The sequence below is a fragment of the Thalia democratica genome, unplaced genomic scaffold (genome assembly GCF_965202585.1).
Source record: "Thalia democratica unplaced genomic scaffold, ktThaDemo2.hap1.1 HAP1_SCAFFOLD_168, whole genome shotgun sequence".
Taxonomy (NCBI): domain Eukaryota; kingdom Metazoa; phylum Chordata; class Thaliacea; order Salpida; family Salpidae; genus Thalia; species Thalia democratica.
The window spans coordinates 48,941-69,517 of record NW_028139302.1 but is presented as its reverse complement, the minus strand read 5'-3'; the positions used below and the strand labels follow the sequence as shown (position 1 = coordinate 69,517).

The 20,577-nt window shown below is 33.7% G+C and overlaps 14 protein-coding genes across 14 annotated transcripts; all 14 read left to right on the top strand.

Annotated features, from left to right (window-relative positions):
• Nucleotides 1–323: 323 nt before the first annotated feature.
• On the top strand, nt 324–1,016 carry LOC145845776 (serine/threonine-protein kinase VRK1-like). Its single transcript, XM_082952842.1, has one exon. The coding sequence runs from the start codon at nt 324–326 to the stop codon at nt 1,014–1,016; it is 693 nt and encodes a 230-aa protein (XP_082808968.1).
• Nucleotides 1,017–1,796: 780 nt separating this feature from the next.
• Nucleotides 1,797–2,489, top strand: LOC145845775 (serine/threonine-protein kinase VRK1-like). The gene has a single exon (XM_082952841.1). It carries the CDS (start codon nt 1,797–1,799, stop codon nt 2,487–2,489), a length of 693 nt encoding a protein of 230 aa, XP_082808967.1.
• Nucleotides 2,490–3,269: 780 nt separating this feature from the next.
• LOC145845774 (serine/threonine-protein kinase VRK1-like) lies at nt 3,270–3,962 on the top strand. Its single transcript, XM_082952840.1, has one exon. It carries the CDS (start codon nt 3,270–3,272, stop codon nt 3,960–3,962), a length of 693 nt encoding a protein of 230 aa, XP_082808966.1.
• A 780-nt stretch (nt 3,963–4,742) lies between these two features.
• On the top strand, nt 4,743–5,435 carry LOC145845773 (serine/threonine-protein kinase VRK1-like). The gene has a single exon (XM_082952839.1). It carries the CDS (start codon nt 4,743–4,745, stop codon nt 5,433–5,435), a length of 693 nt encoding a protein of 230 aa, XP_082808965.1.
• A 780-nt stretch (nt 5,436–6,215) lies between these two features.
• Nucleotides 6,216–6,908, top strand: LOC145845772 (serine/threonine-protein kinase VRK1-like). Its single transcript, XM_082952838.1, has one exon. The coding sequence runs from the start codon at nt 6,216–6,218 to the stop codon at nt 6,906–6,908; it is 693 nt and encodes a 230-aa protein (XP_082808964.1).
• A 780-nt stretch (nt 6,909–7,688) lies between these two features.
• LOC145845771 (serine/threonine-protein kinase VRK1-like) lies at nt 7,689–8,381 on the top strand. Its single transcript, XM_082952837.1, has one exon. The coding sequence runs from the start codon at nt 7,689–7,691 to the stop codon at nt 8,379–8,381; it is 693 nt and encodes a 230-aa protein (XP_082808963.1).
• Nucleotides 8,382–9,161: 780 nt separating this feature from the next.
• LOC145845770 (serine/threonine-protein kinase VRK1-like) lies at nt 9,162–9,854 on the top strand. Its single transcript, XM_082952836.1, has one exon. It carries the CDS (start codon nt 9,162–9,164, stop codon nt 9,852–9,854), a length of 693 nt encoding a protein of 230 aa, XP_082808962.1.
• A 780-nt stretch (nt 9,855–10,634) lies between these two features.
• LOC145845769 (serine/threonine-protein kinase VRK1-like) lies at nt 10,635–11,327 on the top strand. The gene has a single exon (XM_082952834.1). The coding sequence runs from the start codon at nt 10,635–10,637 to the stop codon at nt 11,325–11,327; it is 693 nt and encodes a 230-aa protein (XP_082808960.1).
• A 780-nt stretch (nt 11,328–12,107) lies between these two features.
• On the top strand, nt 12,108–12,800 carry LOC145845768 (serine/threonine-protein kinase VRK1-like). The gene has a single exon (XM_082952833.1). It carries the CDS (start codon nt 12,108–12,110, stop codon nt 12,798–12,800), a length of 693 nt encoding a protein of 230 aa, XP_082808959.1.
• Nucleotides 12,801–13,580: 780 nt separating this feature from the next.
• On the top strand, nt 13,581–14,273 carry LOC145845767 (serine/threonine-protein kinase VRK1-like). The gene has a single exon (XM_082952832.1). It carries the CDS (start codon nt 13,581–13,583, stop codon nt 14,271–14,273), a length of 693 nt encoding a protein of 230 aa, XP_082808958.1.
• A 780-nt stretch (nt 14,274–15,053) lies between these two features.
• On the top strand, nt 15,054–15,746 carry LOC145845765 (serine/threonine-protein kinase VRK1-like). Its single transcript, XM_082952831.1, has one exon. The coding sequence runs from the start codon at nt 15,054–15,056 to the stop codon at nt 15,744–15,746; it is 693 nt and encodes a 230-aa protein (XP_082808957.1).
• A 780-nt stretch (nt 15,747–16,526) lies between these two features.
• LOC145845764 (serine/threonine-protein kinase VRK1-like) lies at nt 16,527–17,219 on the top strand. The gene has a single exon (XM_082952830.1). It carries the CDS (start codon nt 16,527–16,529, stop codon nt 17,217–17,219), a length of 693 nt encoding a protein of 230 aa, XP_082808956.1.
• A 780-nt stretch (nt 17,220–17,999) lies between these two features.
• LOC145845763 (serine/threonine-protein kinase VRK1-like) lies at nt 18,000–18,692 on the top strand. The gene has a single exon (XM_082952829.1). It carries the CDS (start codon nt 18,000–18,002, stop codon nt 18,690–18,692), a length of 693 nt encoding a protein of 230 aa, XP_082808955.1.
• A 780-nt stretch (nt 18,693–19,472) lies between these two features.
• LOC145845762 (serine/threonine-protein kinase VRK1-like) lies at nt 19,473–20,165 on the top strand. The gene has a single exon (XM_082952828.1). It carries the CDS (start codon nt 19,473–19,475, stop codon nt 20,163–20,165), a length of 693 nt encoding a protein of 230 aa, XP_082808954.1.
• Nucleotides 20,166–20,577: the final 412 nt, after the last annotated feature.

Sequence of the window (20,577 nt, the reverse complement as noted above, 5' to 3'; positions counted from 1 at the left end):
GAATCATACAATTTTATGTTGAAAAAATTTGCATAATTTTGTATAGCTTGCGTTGACAACACTGAACATTCGACTTGTGAAAATTCGACGAAGTTGCTGTTATCAAGTTCTTAAATAACATATTTTAACTAGTATTTAGAAAGTAAAATATATGCACACTTATCTTTATATAATAGATAGCGATAGCTATTCTCAATAAAATGTTTCTTTCTGAGTTTAAAATTAATTGTTAATTAAAATTTGATATTCAATTACAGCAATATAATTCACTAAATAATTTTAAGTTTTTTAATTTTTTAAAGATAATAATCTATAATAAATCTATGTTTCAAAACGATGAAAAACACTTAGCACCACGAAACTCCGACGAAGAAACCAGCAAAACGTCGAAAGAAGATTCAGAAAAAGAATCGGAAAAACCAATTTTGTTTGACAGAGAAGATTTAGTAGTGAAAGAGTTGTTAGAAGAAGGAGGGTGCGGCTGTGTGTACAACGCCACTTTTAAAAACAAACCTGTCGTGGTCAAGACTTCATCAGCTGAAAGCAAAGACAAATACATTTTGCGGGAGTACGAGTTCCTGAAAATTCTCCAACAGGAAAACGTTCGCGGCATTCCAAAGATCGGTCCGAGCTTTGTTCATGAGGAAAGGCAGAGTTTCGTTTTTGAAAAACTCGGAAAGGACCTGTTTGATAAAAGAGAAGAGACGAGAAAGGACAAGTTTTCGTTGAAGACCACGGTGAAGGTAGCCTTGCAAGTGTTGAAAATACTGAATCAAGTCCACAGCTGTGGCATCGTTCACAACGACATCAAATCTGAGAACCTCATGACAGGATTATTCGATCAAAACACGATCTACCTGATTGATTTCGGGTATTCAACATTCTACGTGAAAGACGGAGAGCACGTTAGAGACGAGCACAGCGGTGAATCGCGCAGTGAACAGCCTGAAACTGAGAAATCGGAGCCGAAATTTGATGATATGCGGACAGAAAATGAAAAATCAAAGAAGTTGTAAAAACTGTGAAATTATAAAATGAAAGGTTGACTGAAAATTTACACAATAACAGTTTAAAAGAGTTTTATTAAGAATCAGCCTGGTTGGATGGGCCAGTTTAAAAAATGGTCAAACTAGCACGTCAGCGTGATATTTTCAATTTTTCAACCAAACCCAAAAACATGCTAGAAAGCAGGCCATGGCCAACATGAGCAATAATTGTGTATTTTTAGTTCATTTAAATGTTCAAAAATTGTTTTATTAAGCATTTTATAGTGCATTTTCCACTTAAAAGTGCAAAAAAATGAATTTTCACTAATTTTCTTAGTTTTTGCTTGTTTTTCACAATTCTTTCACTTAAACATGTTGAAAAACAAGCTATTTGTTGCTTCAAGTCATTTAAAAGTGATGTTTCAATGTATTCATACAGTTAATCCTCTTTTATTTGGAAAAAATTTGGTCCACAGGCATGTGCATAGAATCATACAATTTTATGTTGAAAAAATTTGCATAATTTTGTATAGCTTGCGTTGACAACACTAAACATTCGACTTGTGAAAATTCGACGAAGTTGCTGTTATCAAGTTCTTAAATAACATATTTTAACTAGTATTTAGAAAGTAAAATATATGCACACTTATCTTTATATAATAGATAGCGATAGCTATTCTCAATAAAATGTTTCTTTCTGAGTTTAAAATTAATTGTTAATTAAAATTTGATATTCAATTACAGCAATATAATTCACTAAATAATTTTAAGTTTTTTAATTTTTTAAAGATAATAATCTATAATAAATCTATGTTTCAAAACGATGAAAAACACTTAGCACCACGAAACTCCGACGAAGAAACCAGCAAAACGTCGAAAGAAGATTCAGAAAAAGAATCGGAAAAACCAATTTTGTTTGACAGAGAAGATTTAGTAGTGAAAGAGTTGTTAGAAGAAGGAGGGTGCGGCTGTGTGTACAACGCCACTTTTAAAAACAAACCTGTCGTGGTCAAGACTTCATCAGCTGAAAGCAAAGACAAATACATTTTGCGGGAGTACGAGTTCCTGAAAATTCTCCAACAGGAAAACGTTCGCGGCATTCCAAAGATCGGTCCGAGCTTTGTTCATGAGGAAAGGCAGAGTTTCGTTTTTGAAAAACTCGGAAAGGACCTGTTTGATAAAAGAGAAGAGACGAGAAAGGACAAGTTTTCGTTGAAGACCACGGTGAAGGTAGCCTTGCAAGTGTTGAAAATACTGAATCAAGTCCACAGCTGTGGCATCGTTCACAACGACATCAAATCTGAGAACCTCATGACAGGATTATTCGATCAAAACACGATCTACCTGATTGATTTCGGGTATTCAACATTCTACGTGAAAGACGGAGAGCACGTTAGAGACGAGCACAGCGGTGAATCGCGCAGTGAACAGCCTGAAACTGAGAAATCGGAGCCGAAATTTGATGATATGCGGACAGAAAATGAAAAATCAAAGAAGTTGTAAAAACTGTGAAATTATAAAATGAAAGGTTGACTGAAAATTTACACAATAACAGTTTAAAAGAGTTTTATTAAGAATCAGCCTGGTTGGATGGGCCAGTTTAAAAAATGGTCAAACTAGCACGTCAGCGTGATATTTTCAATTTTTCAACCAAACCCAAAAACATGCTAGAAAGCAGGCCATGGCCAACATGAGCAATAATTGTGTATTTTTAGTTCATTTAAATGTTCAAAAATTGTTTTATTAAGCATTTTATAGTGCATTTTCCACTTAAAAGTGCAAAAAAATGAATTTTCACTAATTTTCTTAGTTTTTGCTTGTTTTTCACAATTCTTTCACTTAAACATGTTGAAAAACAAGCTATTTGTTGCTTCAAGTCATTTAAAAGTGATGTTTCAATGTATTCATACAGTTAATCCTCTTTTATTTGGAAAAAATTTGGTCCACAGGCATGTGCATAGAATCATACAATTTTATGTTGAAAAAATTTGCATAATTTTGTATAGCTTGCGTTGACAACACTGAACATTCGACTTGTGAAAATTCGACGAAGTTGCTGTTATCAAGTTCTTAAATAACATATTTTAACTAGTATTTAGAAAGTAAAATATATGCACACTTATCTTTATATAATAGATAGCGATAGCTATTCTCAATAAAATGTTTCTTTCTGAGTTTAAAATTAATTGTTAATTAAAATTTGATATTCAATTACAGCAATATAATTCACTAAATAATTTTAAGTTTTTTAATTTTTTAAAGATAATAATCTATAATAAATCTATGTTTCAAAACGATGAAAAACACTTAGCACCACGAAACTCCGACGAAGAAACCAGCAAAACGTCGAAAGAAGATTCAGAAAAAGAATCGGAAAAACCAATTTTGTTTGACAGAGAAGATTTAGTAGTGAAAGAGTTGTTAGAAGAAGGAGGGTGCGGCTGTGTGTACAACGCCACTTTTAAAAACAAACCTGTCGTGGTCAAGACTTCATCAGCTGAAAGCAAAGACAAATACATTTTGCGGGAGTACGAGTTCCTGAAAATTCTCCAACAGGAAAACGTTCGCGGCATTCCAAAGATCGGTCCGAGCTTTGTTCATGAGGAAAGGCAGAGTTTCGTTTTTGAAAAACTCGGAAAGGACCTGTTTGATAAAAGAGAAGAGACGAGAAAGGACAAGTTTTCGTTGAAGACCACGGTGAAGGTAGCCTTGCAAGTGTTGAAAATACTGAATCAAGTCCACAGCTGTGGCATCGTTCACAACGACATCAAATCTGAGAACCTCATGACAGGATTATTCGATCAAAACACGATCTACCTGATTGATTTCGGGTATTCAACATTCTACGTGAAAGACGGAGAGCACGTTAGAGACGAGCACAGCGGTGAATCGCGCAGTGAACAGCCTGAAACTGAGAAATCGGAGCCGAAATTTGATGATATGCGGACAGAAAATGAAAAATCAAAGAAGTTGTAAAAACTGTGAAATTATAAAATGAAAGGTTGACTGAAAATTTACACAATAACAGTTTAAAAGAGTTTTATTAAGAATCAGCCTGGTTGGATGGGCCAGTTTAAAAAATGGTCAAACTAGCACGTCAGCGTGATATTTTCAATTTTTCAACCAAACCCAAAAACATGCTAGAAAGCAGGCCATGGCCAACATGAGCAATAATTGTGTATTTTTAGTTCATTTAAATGTTCAAAAATTGTTTTATTAAGCATTTTATAGTGCATTTTCCACTTAAAAGTGCAAAAAAATGAATTTTCACTAATTTTCTTAGTTTTTGCTTGTTTTTCACAATTCTTTCACTTAAACATGTTGAAAAACAAGCTATTTGTTGCTTCAAGTCATTTAAAAGTGATGTTTCAATGTATTCATACAGTTAATCCTCTTTTATTTGGAAAAAATTTGGTCCACAGGCATGTGCATAGAATCATACAATTTTATGTTGAAAAAATTTGCATAATTTTGTATAGCTTGCGTTGACAACACTAAACATTCGACTTGTGAAAATTCGACGAAGTTGCTGTTATCAAGTTCTTAAATAACATATTTTAACTAGTATTTAGAAAGTAAAATATATGCACACTTATCTTTATATAATAGATAGCGATAGCTATTCTCAATAAAATGTTTCTTTCTGAGTTTAAAATTAATTGTTAATTAAAATTTGATATTCAATTACAGCAATATAATTCACTAAATAATTTTAAGTTTTTTAATTTTTTAAAGATAATAATCTATAATAAATCTATGTTTCAAAACGATGAAAAACACTTAGCACCACGAAACTCCGACGAAGAAACCAGCAAAACGTCGAAAGAAGATTCAGAAAAAGAATCGGAAAAACCAATTTTGTTTGACAGAGAAGATTTAGTAGTGAAAGAGTTGTTAGAAGAAGGAGGGTGCGGCTGTGTGTACAACGCCACTTTTAAAAACAAACCTGTCGTGGTCAAGACTTCATCAGCTGAAAGCAAAGACAAATACATTTTGCGGGAGTACGAGTTCCTGAAAATTCTCCAACAGGAAAACGTTCGCGGCATTCCAAAGATCGGTCCGAGCTTTGTTCATGAGGAAAGGCAGAGTTTCGTTTTTGAAAAACTCGGAAAGGACCTGTTTGATAAAAGAGAAGAGACGAGAAAGGACAAGTTTTCGTTGAAGACCACGGTGAAGGTAGCCTTGCAAGTGTTGAAAATACTGAATCAAGTCCACAGCTGTGGCATCGTTCACAACGACATCAAATCTGAGAACCTCATGACAGGATTATTCGATCAAAACACGATCTACCTGATTGATTTCGGGTATTCAACATTCTACGTGAAAGACGGAGAGCACGTTAGAGACGAGCACAGCGGTGAATCGCGCAGTGAACAGCCTGAAACTGAGAAATCGGAGCCGAAATTTGATGATATGCGGACAGAAAATGAAAAATCAAAGAAGTTGTAAAAACTGTGAAATTATAAAATGAAAGGTTGACTGAAAATTTACACAATAACAGTTTAAAAGAGTTTTATTAAGAATCAGCCTGGTTGGATGGGCCAGTTTAAAAAATGGTCAAACTAGCACGTCAGCGTGATATTTTCAATTTTTCAACCAAACCCAAAAACATGCTAGAAAGCAGGCCATGGCCAACATGAGCAATAATTGTGTATTTTTAGTTCATTTAAATGTTCAAAAATTGTTTTATTAAGCATTTTATAGTGCATTTTCCACTTAAAAGTGCAAAAAAATGAATTTTCACTAATTTTCTTAGTTTTTGCTTGTTTTTCACAATTCTTTCACTTAAACATGTTGAAAAACAAGCTATTTGTTGCTTCAAGTCATTTAAAAGTGATGTTTCAATGTATTCATACAGTTAATCCTCTTTTATTTGGAAAAAATTTGGTCCACAGGCATGTGCATAGAATCATACAATTTTATGTTGAAAAAATTTGCATAATTTTGTATAGCTTGCGTTGACAACACTAAACATTCGACTTGTGAAAATTCGACGAAGTTGCTGTTATCAAGTTCTTAAATAACATATTTTAACTAGTATTTAGAAAGTAAAATATATGCACACTTATCTTTATATAATAGATAGCGATAGCTATTCTCAATAAAATGTTTCTTTCTGAGTTTAAAATTAATTGTTAATTAAAATTTGATATTCAATTACAGCAATATAATTCACTAAATAATTTTAAGTTTTTTAATTTTTTAAAGATAATAATCTATAATAAATCTATGTTTCAAAACGATGAAAAACACTTAGCACCACGAAACTCCGACGAAGAAACCAGCAAAACGTCGAAAGAAGATTCAGAAAAAGAATCGGAAAAACCAATTTTGTTTGACAGAGAAGATTTAGTAGTGAAAGAGTTGTTAGAAGAAGGAGGGTGCGGCTGTGTGTACAACGCCACTTTTAAAAACAAACCTGTCGTGGTCAAGACTTCATCAGCTGAAAGCAAAGACAAATACATTTTGCGGGAGTACGAGTTCCTGAAAATTCTCCAACAGGAAAACGTTCGCGGCATTCCAAAGATCGGTCCGAGCTTTGTTCATGAGGAAAGGCAGAGTTTCGTTTTTGAAAAACTCGGAAAGGACCTGTTTGATAAAAGAGAAGAGACGAGAAAGGACAAGTTTTCGTTGGAGACCACGGTGAAGGTAGCCTTGCAAGTGTTGAAAATACTGAATCACGTCCACAGCTGTGGCATCGTTCACAACGACATCAAATCTGAGAACCTCATGACAGGATTATTCGATCAAAACACGATCTACCTGATTGATTTCGGGTATTCAACATTCTACGTGAAAGACGGAGAGCACGTTAGAGACGAGCACAGCGGTGAATCGCGCAGTGAACAGCCTGAAACTGAGAAATCGGAGCCGAAATTTGATGATATGCGGACAGAAAATGAAAAATCAAAGAAGTTGTAAAAACTGTGAAATTATAAAATGAAAGGTTGACTGAAAATTTACACAATAACAGTTTAAAAGAGTTTTATTAAGAATCAGCCTGGTTGGATGGGCCAGTTTAAAAAATGGTCAAACTAGCACGTCAGCGTGATATTTTCAATTTTTCAACCAAACCCAAAAACATGCTAGAAAGCAGGCCATGGCCAACATGAGCAATAATTGTGTATTTTTAGTTCATTTAAATGTTCAAAAATTGTTTTATTAAGCATTTTATAGTGCATTTTCCACTTAAAAGTGCAAAAAAATGAATTTTCACTAATTTTCTTAGTTTTTGCTTGTTTTTCACAATTCTTTCACTTAAACATGTTGAAAAACAAGCTATTTGTTGCTTCAAGTCATTTAAAAGTGATGTTTCAATGTATTCATACAGTTAATCCTCTTTTATTTGGAAAAAATTTGGTCCACAGGCATGTGCATAGAATCATACAATTTTATGTTGAAAAAATTTGCATAATTTTGTATAGCTTGCGTTGACAACACTAAACATTCGACTTGTGAAAATTCGACGAAGTTGCTGTTATCAAGTTCTTAAATAACATATTTTAACTAGTATTTAGAAAGTAAAATATATGCACACTTATCTTTATATAATAGATAGCGATAGCTATTCTCAATAAAATGTTTCTTTCTGAGTTTAAAATTAATTGTTAATTAAAATTTGATATTCAATTACAGCAATATAATTCACTAAATAATTTTAAGTTTTTTAATTTTTTAAAGATAATAATCTATAATAAATCTATGTTTCAAAACGATGAAAAACACTTAGCACCACGAAACTCCGACGAAGAAACCAGCAAAACGTCGAAAGAAGATTCAGAAAAAGAATCGGAAAAACCAATTTTGTTTGACAGAGAAGATTTAGTAGTGAAAGAGTTGTTAGAAGAAGGAGGGTGCGGCTGTGTGTACAACGCCACTTTTAAAAACAAACCTGTCGTGGTCAAGACTTCATCAGCTGAAAGCAAAGACAAATACATTTTGCGGGAGTACGAGTTCCTGAAAATTCTCCAACAGGAAAACGTTCGCGGCATTCCAAAGATCGGTCCGAGCTTTGTTCATGAGGAAAGGCAGAGTTTCGTTTTTGAAAAACTCGGAAAGGACCTGTTTGATAAAAGAGAAGAGACGAGAAAGGACAAGTTTTCGTTGAAGACCACGGTGAAGGTAGCCTTGCAAGTGTTGAAAATACTGAATCACGTCCACAGCTGTGGCATCGTTCACAACGACATCAAATCTGAGAACCTCATGACAGGATTATTCGATCAAAACACGATCTACCTGATTGATTTCGGGTATTCAACATTCTACGTGAAAGACGGAGAGCACGTTAGAGACGAGCACAGCGGTGAATCGCGCAGTGAACAGCCTGAAACTGAGAAATCGGAGCCGAAATTTGATGATATGCGGACAGAAAATGAAAAATCAAAGAAGTTGTAAAAACTGTGAAATTATAAAATGAAAGGTTGACTGAAAATTTACACAATAACAGTTTAAAAGAGTTTTATTAAGAATCAGCCTGGTTGGATGGGCCAGTTTAAAAAATGGTCAAACTAGCACGTCAGCGTGATATTTTCAATTTTTCAACCAAACCCAAAAACATGCTAGAAAGCAGGCCATGGCCAACATGAGCAATAATTGTGTATTTTTAGTTCATTTAAATGTTCAAAAATTGTTTTATTAAGCATTTTATAGTGCATTTTCCACTTAAAAGTGCAAAAAAATGAATTTTCACTAATTTTCTTAGTTTTTGCTTGTTTTTCACAATTCTTTCACTTAAACATGTTGAAAAACAAGCTATTTGTTGCTTCAAGTCATTTAAAAGTGATGTTTCAATGTATTCATACAGTTAATCCTCTTTTATTTGGAAAAAATTTGGTCCACAGGCATGTGCATAGAATCATACAATTTTATGTTGAAAAAATTTGCATAATTTTGTATAGCTTGCGTTGACAACACTAAACATTCGACTTGTGAAAATTCGACGAAGTTGCTGTTATCAAGTTCTTAAATAACATATTTTAACTAGTATTTAGAAAGTAAAATATATGCACACTTATCTTTATATAATAGATAGCGATAGCTATTCTCAATAAAATGTTTCTTTCTGAGTTTAAAATTAATTGTTAATTAAAATTTGATATTCAATTACAGCAATATAATTCACTAAATAATTTTAAGTTTTTTAATTTTTTAAAGATAATAATCTATAATAAATCTATGTTTCAAAACGATGAAAAACACTTAGCACCACGAAACTCCGACGAAGAAACCAGCAAAACGTCGAAAGAAGATTCAGAAAAAGAATCGGAAAAACCAATTTTGTTTGACAGAGAAGATTTAGTAGTGAAAGAGTTGTTAGAAGAAGGAGGGTGCGGCTGTGTGTACAACGCCACTTTTAAAAACAAACCTGTCGTGGTCAAGACTTCATCAGCTGAAAGCAAAGACAAATACATTTTGCGGGAGTACGAGTTCCTGAAAATTCTCCAACAGGAAAACGTTCGCGGCATTCCAAAGATCGGTCCGAGCTTTGTTCATGAGGAAAGGCAGAGTTTCGTTTTTGAAAAACTCGGAAAGGACCTGTTTGATAAAAGAGAAGAGACGAGAAAGGACAAGTTTTCGTTGAAGACCACGGTGAAGGTAGCCTTGCAAGTGTTGAAAATACTGAATCACGTCCACAGCTGTGGCATCGTTCACAACGACATCAAATCTGAGAACCTCATGACAGGATTATTCGATCAAAACACGATCTACCTGATTGATTTCGGGTATTCAACATTCTACGTGAAAGACGGAGAGCACGTTAGAGACGAGCACAGCGGTGAATCGCGCAGTGAACAGCCTGAAACTGAGAAATCGGAGCCGAAATTTGATGATATGCGGACAGAAAATGAAAAATCAAAGAAGTTGTAAAAACTGTGAAATTATAAAATGAAAGGTTGACTGAAAATTTACACAATAACAGTTTAAAAGAGTTTTATTAAGAATCAGCCTGGTTGGATGGGCCAGTTTAAAAAATGGTCAAACTAGCACGTCAGCGTGATATTTTCAATTTTTCAACCAAACCCAAAAACATGCTAGAAAGCAGGCCATGGCCAACATGAGCAATAATTGTGTATTTTTAGTTCATTTAAATGTTCAAAAATTGTTTTATTAAGCATTTTATAGTGCATTTTCCACTTAAAAGTGCAAAAAAATGAATTTTCACTAATTTTCTTAGTTTTTGCTTGTTTTTCACAATTCTTTCACTTAAACATGTTGAAAAACAAGCTATTTGTTGCTTCAAGTCATTTAAAAGTGATGTTTCAATGTATTCATACAGTTAATCCTCTTTTATTTGGAAAAAATTTGGTCCACAGGCATGTGCATAGAATCATACAATTTTATGTTGAAAAAATTTGCATAATTTTGTATAGCTTGCGTTGACAACACTAAACATTCGACTTGTGAAAATTCGACGAAGTTGCTGTTATCAAGTTCTTAAATAACATATTTTAACTAGTATTTAGAAAGTAAAATATATGCACACTTATCTTTATATAATAGATAGCGATAGCTATTCTCAATAAAATGTTTCTTTCTGAGTTTAAAATTAATTGTTAATTAAAATTTGATATTCAATTACAGCAATATAATTCACTAAATAATTTTAAGTTTTTTAATTTTTTAAAGATAATAATCTATAATAAATCTATGTTTCAAAACGATGAAAAACACTTAGCACCACGAAACTCCGACGAAGAAACCAGCAAAACGTCGAAAGAAGATTCAGAAAAAGAATCGGAAAAACCAATTTTGTTTGACAGAGAAGATTTAGTAGTGAAAGAGTTGTTAGAAGAAGGAGGGTGCGGCTGTGTGTACAACGCCACTTTTAAAAACAAACCTGTCGTGGTCAAGACTTCATCAGCTGAAAGCAAAGACAAATACATTTTGCGGGAGTACGAGTTCCTGAAAATTCTCCAACAGGAAAACGTTCGCGGCATTCCAAAGATCGGTCCGAGCTTTGTTCATGAGGAAAGGCAGAGTTTCGTTTTTGAAAAACTCGGAAAGGACCTGTTTGATAAAAGAGAAGAGACGAGAAAGGACAAGTTTTCGTTGAAGACCACGGTGAAGGTAGCCTTGCAAGTGTTGAAAATACTGAATCACGTCCACAGCTGTGGCATCGTTCACAACGACATCAAATCTGAGAACCTCATGACAGGATTATTCGATCAAAACACGATCTACCTGATTGATTTCGGGTATTCAACATTCTACGTGAAAGACGGAGAGCACGTTAGAGACGAGCACAGCGGTGAATCGCGCAGTGAACAGCCTGAAACTGAGAAATCGGAGCCGAAATTTGATGATATGCGGACAGAAAATGAAAAATCAAAGAAGTTGTAAAAACTGTGAAATTATAAAATGAAAGGTTGACTGAAAATTTACACAATAACAGTTTAAAAGAGTTTTATTAAGAATCAGCCTGGTTGGATGGGCCAGTTTAAAAAATGGTCAAACTAGCACGTCAGCGTGATATTTTCAATTTTTCAACCAAACCCAAAAACATGCTAGAAAGCAGGCCATGGCCAACATGAGCAATAATTGTGTATTTTTAGTTCATTTAAATGTTCAAAAATTGTTTTATTAAGCATTTTATAGTGCATTTTCCACTTAAAAGTGCAAAAAAATGAATTTTCACTAATTTTCTTAGTTTTTGCTTGTTTTTCACAATTCTTTCACTTAAACATGTTGAAAAACAAGCTATTTGTTGCTTCAAGTCATTTAAAAGTGATGTTTCAATGTATTCATACAGTTAATCCTCTTTTATTTGGAAAAAATTTGGTCCACAGGCATGTGCATAGAATCATACAATTTTATGTTGAAAAAATTTGCATAATTTTGTATAGCTTGCGTTGACAACACTAAACATTCGACTTGTGAAAATTCGACGAAGTTGCTGTTATCAAGTTCTTAAATAACATATTTTAACTAGTATTTAGAAAGTAAAATATATGCACACTTATCTTTATATAATAGATAGCGATAGCTATTCTCAATAAAATGTTTCTTTCTGAGTTTAAAATTAATTGTTAATTAAAATTTGATATTCAATTACAGCAATATAATTCACTAAATAATTTTAAGTTTTTTAATTTTTTAAAGATAATAATCTATAATAAATCTATGTTTCAAAACGATGAAAAACACTTAGCACCACGAAACTCCGACGAAGAAACCAGCAAAACGTCGAAAGAAGATTCAGAAAAAGAATCGGAAAAACCAATTTTGTTTGACAGAGAAGATTTAGTAGTGAAAGAGTTGTTAGAAGAAGGAGGGTGCGGCTGTGTGTACAACGCCACTTTTAAAAACAAACCTGTCGTGGTCAAGACTTCATCAGCTGAAAGCAAAGACAAATACATTTTGCGGGAGTACGAGTTCCTGAAAATTCTCCAACAGGAAAACGTTCGCGGCATTCCAAAGATCGGTCCGAGCTTTGTTCATGAGGAAAGGCAGAGTTTCGTTTTTGAAAAACTCGGAAAGGACCTGTTTGATAAAAGAGAAGAGACGAGAAAGGACAAGTTTTCGTTGAAGACCACGGTGAAGGTAGCCTTGCAAGTGTTGAAAATACTGAATCACGTCCACAGCTGTGGCATCGTTCACAACGACATCAAATCTGAGAACCTCATGACAGGATTATTCGATCAAAACACGATCTACCTGATTGATTTCGGGTATTCAACATTCTACGTGAAAGACGGAGAGCACGTTAGAGACGAGCACAGCGGTGAATCGCGCAGTGAACAGCCTGAAACTGAGAAATCGGAGCCGAAATTTGATGATATGCGGACAGAAAATGAAAAATCAAAGAAGTTGTAAAAACTGTGAAATTATAAAATGAAAGGTTGACTGAAAATTTACACAATAACAGTTTAAAAGAGTTTTATTAAGAATCAGCCTGGTTGGATGGGCCAGTTTAAAAAATGGTCAAACTAGCACGTCAGCGTGATATTTTCAATTTTTCAACCAAACCCAAAAACATGCTAGAAAGCAGGCCATGGCCAACATGAGCAATAATTGTGTATTTTTAGTTCATTTAAATGTTCAAAAATTGTTTTATTAAGCATTTTATAGTGCATTTTCCACTTAAAAGTGCAAAAAAATGAATTTTCACTAATTTTCTTAGTTTTTGCTTGTTTTTCACAATTCTTTCACTTAAACATGTTGAAAAACAAGCTATTTGTTGCTTCAAGTCATTTAAAAGTGATGTTTCAATGTATTCATACAGTTAATCCTCTTTTATTTGGAAAAAATTTGGTCCACAGGCATGTGCATAGAATCATACAATTTTATGTTGAAAAAATTTGCATAATTTTGTATAGCTTGCGTTGACAACACTAAACATTCGACTTGTGAAAATTCGACGAAGTTGCTGTTATCAAGTTCTTAAATAACATATTTTAACTAGTATTTAGAAAGTAAAATATATGCACACTTATCTTTATATAATAGATAGCGATAGCTATTCTCAATAAAATGTTTCTTTCTGAGTTTAAAATTAATTGTTAATTAAAATTTGATATTCAATTACAGCAATATAATTCACTAAATAATTTTAAGTTTTTTAATTTTTTAAAGATAATAATCTATAATAAATCTATGTTTCAAAACGATGAAAAACACTTAGCACCACGAAACTCCGACGAAGAAACCAGCAAAACGTCGAAAGAAGATTCAGAAAAAGAATCGGAAAAACCAATTTTGTTTGACAGAGAAGATTTAGTAGTGAAAGAGTTGTTAGAAGAAGGAGGGTGCGGCTGTGTGTACAACGCCACTTTTAAAAACAAACCTGTCGTGGTCAAGACTTCATCAGCTGAAAGCAAAGACAAATACATTTTGCGGGAGTACGAGTTCCTGAAAATTCTCCAACAGGAAAACGTTCGCGGCATTCCAAAGATCGGTCCGAGCTTTGTTCATGAGGAAAGGCAGAGTTTCGTTTTTGAAAAACTCGGAAAGGACCTGTTTGATAAAAGAGAAGAGACGAGAAAGGACAAGTTTTCGTTGAAGACCACGGTGAAGGTAGCCTTGCAAGTGTTGAAAATACTGAATCACGTCCACAGCTGTGGCATCGTTCACAACGACATCAAATCTGAGAACCTCATGACAGGATTATTCGATCAAAACACGATCTACCTGATTGATTTCGGGTATTCAACATTCTACGTGAAAGACGGAGAGCACGTTAGAGACGAGCACAGCGGTGAATCGCGCAGTGAACAGCCTGAAACTGAGAAATCGGAGCCGAAATTTGATGATATGCGGACAGAAAATGAAAAATCAAAGAAGTTGTAAAAACTGTGAAATTATAAAATGAAAGGTTGACTGAAAATTTACACAATAACAGTTTAAAAGAGTTTTATTAAGAATCAGCCTGGTTGGATGGGCCAGTTTAAAAAATGGTCAAACTAGCACGTCAGCGTGATATTTTCAATTTTTCAACCAAACCCAAAAACATGCTAGAAAGCAGGCCATGGCCAACATGAGCAATAATTGTGTATTTTTAGTTCATTTAAATGTTCAAAAATTGTTTTATTAAGCATTTTATAGTGCATTTTCCACTTAAAAGTGCAAAAAAATGAATTTTCACTAATTTTCTTAGTTTTTGCTTGTTTTTCACAATTCTTTCACTTAAACATGTTGAAAAACAAGCTATTTGTTGCTTCAAGTCATTTAAAAGTGATGTTTCAATGTATTCATACAGTTAATCCTCTTTTATTTGGAAAAAATTTGGTCCACAGGCATGTGCATAGAATCATACAATTTTATGTTGAAAAAATTTGCATAATTTTGTATAGCTTGCGTTGACAACACTAAACATTCGACTTGTGAAAATTCGACGAAGTTGCTGTTATCAAGTTCTTAAATAACATATTTTAACTAGTATTTAGAAAGTAAAATATATGCACACTTATCTTTATATAATAGATAGCGATAGCTATTCTCAATAAAATGTTTCTTTCTGAGTTTAAAATTAATTGTTAATTAAAATTTGATATTCAATTACAGCAATATAATTCACTAAATAATTTTAAGTTTTTTAATTTTTTAAAGATAATAATCTATAATAAATCTATGTTTCAAAACGATGAAAAACACTTAGCACCACGAAACTCCGACGAAGAAACCAGCAAAACGTCGAAAGAAGATTCAGAAAAAGAATCGGAAAAACCAATTTTGTTTGACAGAGAAGATTTAGTAGTGAAAGAGTTGTTAGAAGAAGGAGGGTGCGGCTGTGTGTACAACGCCACTTTTAAAAACAAACCTGTCGTGGTCAAGACTTCATCAGCTGAAAGCAAAGACAAATACATTTTGCGGGAGTACGAGTTCCTGAAAATTCTCCAACAGGAAAACGTTCGCGGCATTCCAAAGATCGGTCCGAGCTTTGTTCATGAGGAAAGGCAGAGTTTCGTTTTTGAAAAACTCGGAAAGGACCTGTTTGATAAAAGAGAAGAGACGAGAAAGGACAAGTTTTCGTTGAAGACCACGGTGAAGGTAGCCTTGCAAGTGTTGAAAATACTGAATCACGTCCACAGCTGTGGCATCGTTCACAACGACATCAAATCTGAGAACCTCATGACAGGATTATTCGATCAAAACACGATCTACCTGATTGATTTCGGGTATTCAACATTCTACGTGAAAGACGGAGAGCACGTTAGAGACGAGCACAGCGGTGAATCGCGCAGTGAACAGCCTGAAACTGAGAAATCGGAGCCGAAATTTGATGATATGCGGACAGAAAATGAAAAATCAAAGAAGTTGTAAAAACTGTGAAATTATAAAATGAAAGGTTGACTGAAAATTTACACAATAACAGTTTAAAAGAGTTTTATTAAGAATCAGCCTGGTTGGATGGGCCAGTTTAAAAAATGGTCAAACTAGCACGTCAGCGTGATATTTTCAATTTTTCAACCAAACCCAAAAACATGCTAGAAAGCAGGCCATGGCCAACATGAGCAATAATTGTGTATTTTTAGTTCATTTAAATGTTCAAAAATTGTTTTATTAAGCATTTTATAGTGCATTTTCCACTTAAAAGTGCAAAAAAATGAATTTTCACTAATTTTCTTAGTTTTTGCTTGTTTTTCACAATTCTTTCACTTAAACATGTTGAAAAACAAGCTATTTGTTGCTTCAAGTCATTTAAAAGTGATGTTTCAATGTATTCATACAGTTAATCCTCTTTTATTTGGAAAAAATTTGGTCCACAGGCATGTGCATAGAATCATACAATTTTATGTTGAAAAAATTTGCATAATTTTGTATAGCTTGCGTTGACAACACTAAACATTCGACTTGTGAAAATTCGACGAAGTTGCTGTTATCAAGTTCTTAAATAACATATTTTAACTAGTATTTAGAAAGTAAAATATATGCACACTTATCTTTATATAATAGATAGCGATAGCTATTCTCAATAAAATGTTTCTTTCTGAGTTTAAAATTAATTGTTAATTAAAATTTGATATTCAATTACAGCAATATAATTCACTAAATAATTTTAAGTTTTTTAATTTTTTAAAGATAATAATCTATAATAAATCTATGTTTCAAAACGATGAAAAACACTTAGCACCACGAAACTCCGACGAAGAAACCAGCAAAACGTCGAAAGAAGATTCAGAAAAAGAATCGGAAAAACCAATTTTGTTTGACAGAGAAGATTTAGTAGTGAAAGAGTTGTTAGAAGAAGGAGGGTGCGGCTGTGTGTACAACGCCACTTTTAAAAACAAACCTGTCGTGGTCAAGACTTCATCAGCTGAAAGCAAAGACAAATACATTTTGCGGGAGTACGAGTTCCTGAAAATTCTCCAACAGGAAAACGTTCGCGGCATTCCAAAGATCGGTCCGAGCTTTGTTCATGAGGAAAGGCAGAGTTTCGTTTTTGAAAAACTCGGAAAGGACCTGTTTGATAAAAGAGAAGAGACGAGAAAGGACAAGTTTTCGTTGAAGACCACGGTGAAGGTAGCCTTGCAAGTGTTGAAAATACTGAATCACGTCCACAGCTGTGGCATCGTTCACAACGACATCAAATCTGAGAACCTCATGACAGGATTATTCGATCAAAACACGATCTACCTGATTGATTTCGGGTATTCAACATTCTACGTGAAAGACGGAGAGCACGTTAGAGACGAGCACAGCGGTGAATCGCGCAGTGAACAGCCTGAAACTGAGAAATCGGAGCCGAAATTTGATGATATGCGGACAGAAAATGAAAAATCAAAGAAGTTGTAAAAACTGTGAAATTATAAAATGAAAGGTTGACTGAAAATTTACACAATAACAGTTTAAAAGAGTTTTATTAAGAATCAGCCTGGTTGGATGGGCCAGTTTAAAAAATGGTCAAACTAGCACGTCAGCGTGATATTTTCAATTTTTCAACCAAACCCAAAAACATGCTAGAAAGCAGGCCATGGCCAACATGAGCAATAATTGTGTATTTTTAGTTCATTTAAATGTTCAAAAATTGTTTTATTAAGCATTTTATAGTGCATTTTCCACTTAAAAGTGCAAAAAAATGAATTTTCACTAATTTTCTTAGTTTTTGCTTGTTTTTCACAATTCTTTCACTTAAACATGTTGAAAAACAAGCTATTTGTTGCTTCAAGTCATTTAAAAGTGATGTTTCAATGTATTCATACAGTTAATCCTCTTTTATTTGGAAAAAATTTGGTCCACAGGCATGTGCATAGAATCATACAATTTTATGTTGAAAAAATTTGCATAATTTTGTATAGCTTGCGTTGACAACACTAAACATTCGACTTGTGAAAATTCGACGAAGTTGCTGTTATCAAGTTCTTAAATAACATATTTTAACTAGTATTTAGAAAGTAAAATATATGCACACTTATCTTTATATAATAGATAGCGATAGCTATTCTCAATAAAATGTTTCTTTCTGAGTTTAAAATTAATTGTTAATTAAAATTTGATATTCAATTACAGCAATATAATTCACTAAATAATTTTAAGTTTTTTAATTTTTTAAAGATAATAATCTATAATAAATCTATGTTTCAAAACGATGAAAAACACTTAGCACCACGAAACTCCGACGAAGAAACCAGCAAAACGTCGAAAGAAGATTCAGAAAAAGAATCGGAAAAACCAATTTTGTTTGACAGAGAAGATTTAGTAGTGAAAGAGTTGTTAGAAGAAGGAGGGTGCGGCTGTGTGTACAACGCCACTTTTAAAAACAAACCTGTCGTGGTCAAGACTTCATCAGCTGAAAGCAAAGACAAATACATTTTGCGGGAGTACGAGTTCCTGAAAATTCTCCAACAGGAAAACGTTCGCGGCATTCCAAAGATCGGTCCGAGCTTTGTTCATGAGGAAAGGCAGAGTTTCGTTTTTGAAAAACTCGGAAAGGACCTGTTTGATAAAAGAGAAGAGACGAGAAAGGACAAGTTTTCGTTGAAGACCACGGTGAAGGTAGCCTTGCAAGTGTTGAAAATACTGAATCACGTCCACAGCTGTGGCATCGTTCACAACGACATCAAATCTGAGAACCTCATGACAGGATTATTCGATCAAAACACGATCTACCTGATTGATTTCGGGTATTCAACATTCTACGTGAAAGACGGAGAGCACGTTAGAGACGAGCACAGCGGTGAATCGCGCAGTGAACAGCCTGAAACTGAGAAATCGGAGCCGAAATTTGATGATATGCGGACAGAAAATGAAAAATCAAAGAAGTTGTAAAAACTGTGAAATTATAAAATGAAAGGTTGACTGAAAATTTACACAATAACAGTTTAAAAGAGTTTTATTAAGAATCAGCCTGGTTGGATGGGCCAGTTTAAAAAATGGTCAAACTAGCACGTCAGCGTGATATTTTCAATTTTTCAACCAAACCCAAAAACATGCTAGAAAGCAGGCCATGGCCAACATGAGCAATAATTGTGTATTTTTAGTTCATTTAAATGTTCAAAAATTGTTTTATTAAGCATTTTATAGTGCATTTTCCACTTAAAAGTGCAAAAAAATGAATTTTCACTAATTTTCTTAGTTTTTGCTTGTTTTTCACAATTCTTTCACTTAAACATGTTGAAAAACAAGCTATTTGTTGCTTCAAGTCATTTAAAAGTGATGTTTCAATGTATTCATACAGTTAATCCTCTTTTATTTGGAAAAAATTTGGTCCACAGGCATGTGCATAGAATCATACAATTTTATGTTGAAAAAATTTGCATAATTTTGTATAGCTTGCGTTGACAACACTAAACATTCGACTTGTGAAAATTCGACGAAGTTGCTGTTATCAAGTTCTTAAATAACATATTTTAACTAGTATTTAGAAAGTAAAATATATGCACACTTATCTTTATATAATAGATAGCGATAGCTATTCTCAATAAAATGTTTCTTTCTGAGTTTAAAATTAATTGTTAATTAAAATTTGATATTCAATTACAGCAATATAATTCACTAAATAATTTTAAGTTTTTTAATTTTTTAAAGATAATAATCTATAATAAATCTATGTTTCAAAACGATGAAAAACACTTAGCACCACGAAACTCCGACGAAGAAACCAGCAAAACGTCGAAAGAAGATTCAGAAAAAGAATCGGAAAAACCAATTTTGTTTGACAGAGAAGATTTAGTAGTGAAAGAGTTGTTAGAAGAAGGAGGGTGCGGCTGTGTGTACAACGCCACTTTTAAAAACAAACCTGTCGTGGTCAAGACTTCATCAGCTGAAAGCAAAGACAAATACATTTTGCGGGAGTACGAGTTCCTGAAAATTCTCCAACAGGAAAACGTTCGCGGCATTCCAAAGATCGGTCCGAGCTTTGTTCATGAGGAAAGGCAGAGTTTCGTTTTTGAAAAACTCGGAAAGGACCTGTTTGATAAAAGAGAAGAGACGAGAAAGGACAAGTTTTCGTTGAAGACCACGGTGAAGGTAGCCTTGCAAGTGTTGAAAATACTGAATCACGTCCACAGCTGTGGCATCGTTCACAACGACATCAAATCTGAGAACCTCATGACAGGATTATTCGATCAAAACACGATCTACCTGATTGATTTCGGGTATTCAACATTCTACGTGAAAGACGGAGAGCACGTTAGAGACGAGCACAGCGGTGAATCGCGCAGTGAACAGCCTGAAACTGAGAAATCGGAGCCGAAATTTGATGATATGCGGACAGAAAATGAAAAATCAAAGAAGTTGTAAAAACTGTGAAATTATAAAATGAAAGGTTGACTGAAAATTTACACAATAACAGTTTAAAAGAGTTTTATTAAGAATCAGCCTGGTTGGATGGGCCAGTTTAAAAAATGGTCAAACTAGCACGTCAGCGTGATATTTTCAATTTTTCAACCAAACCCAAAAACATGCTAGAAAGCAGGCCATGGCCAACATGAGCAATAATTGTGTATTTTTAGTTCATTTAAATGTTCAAAAATTGTTTTATTAAGCATTTTATAGTGCATTTTCCACTTAAAAGTGCAAAAAAATGAATTTTCACTAATTTTCTTAGTTTTTGCTTGTTTTTCACAATTCTTTCACTTAAACATGTTGAAAAACAAGCTATTTGTTGCTTCAAGTCATTTAAAAGTGATGTTTCAATGTATTCATACAGTTA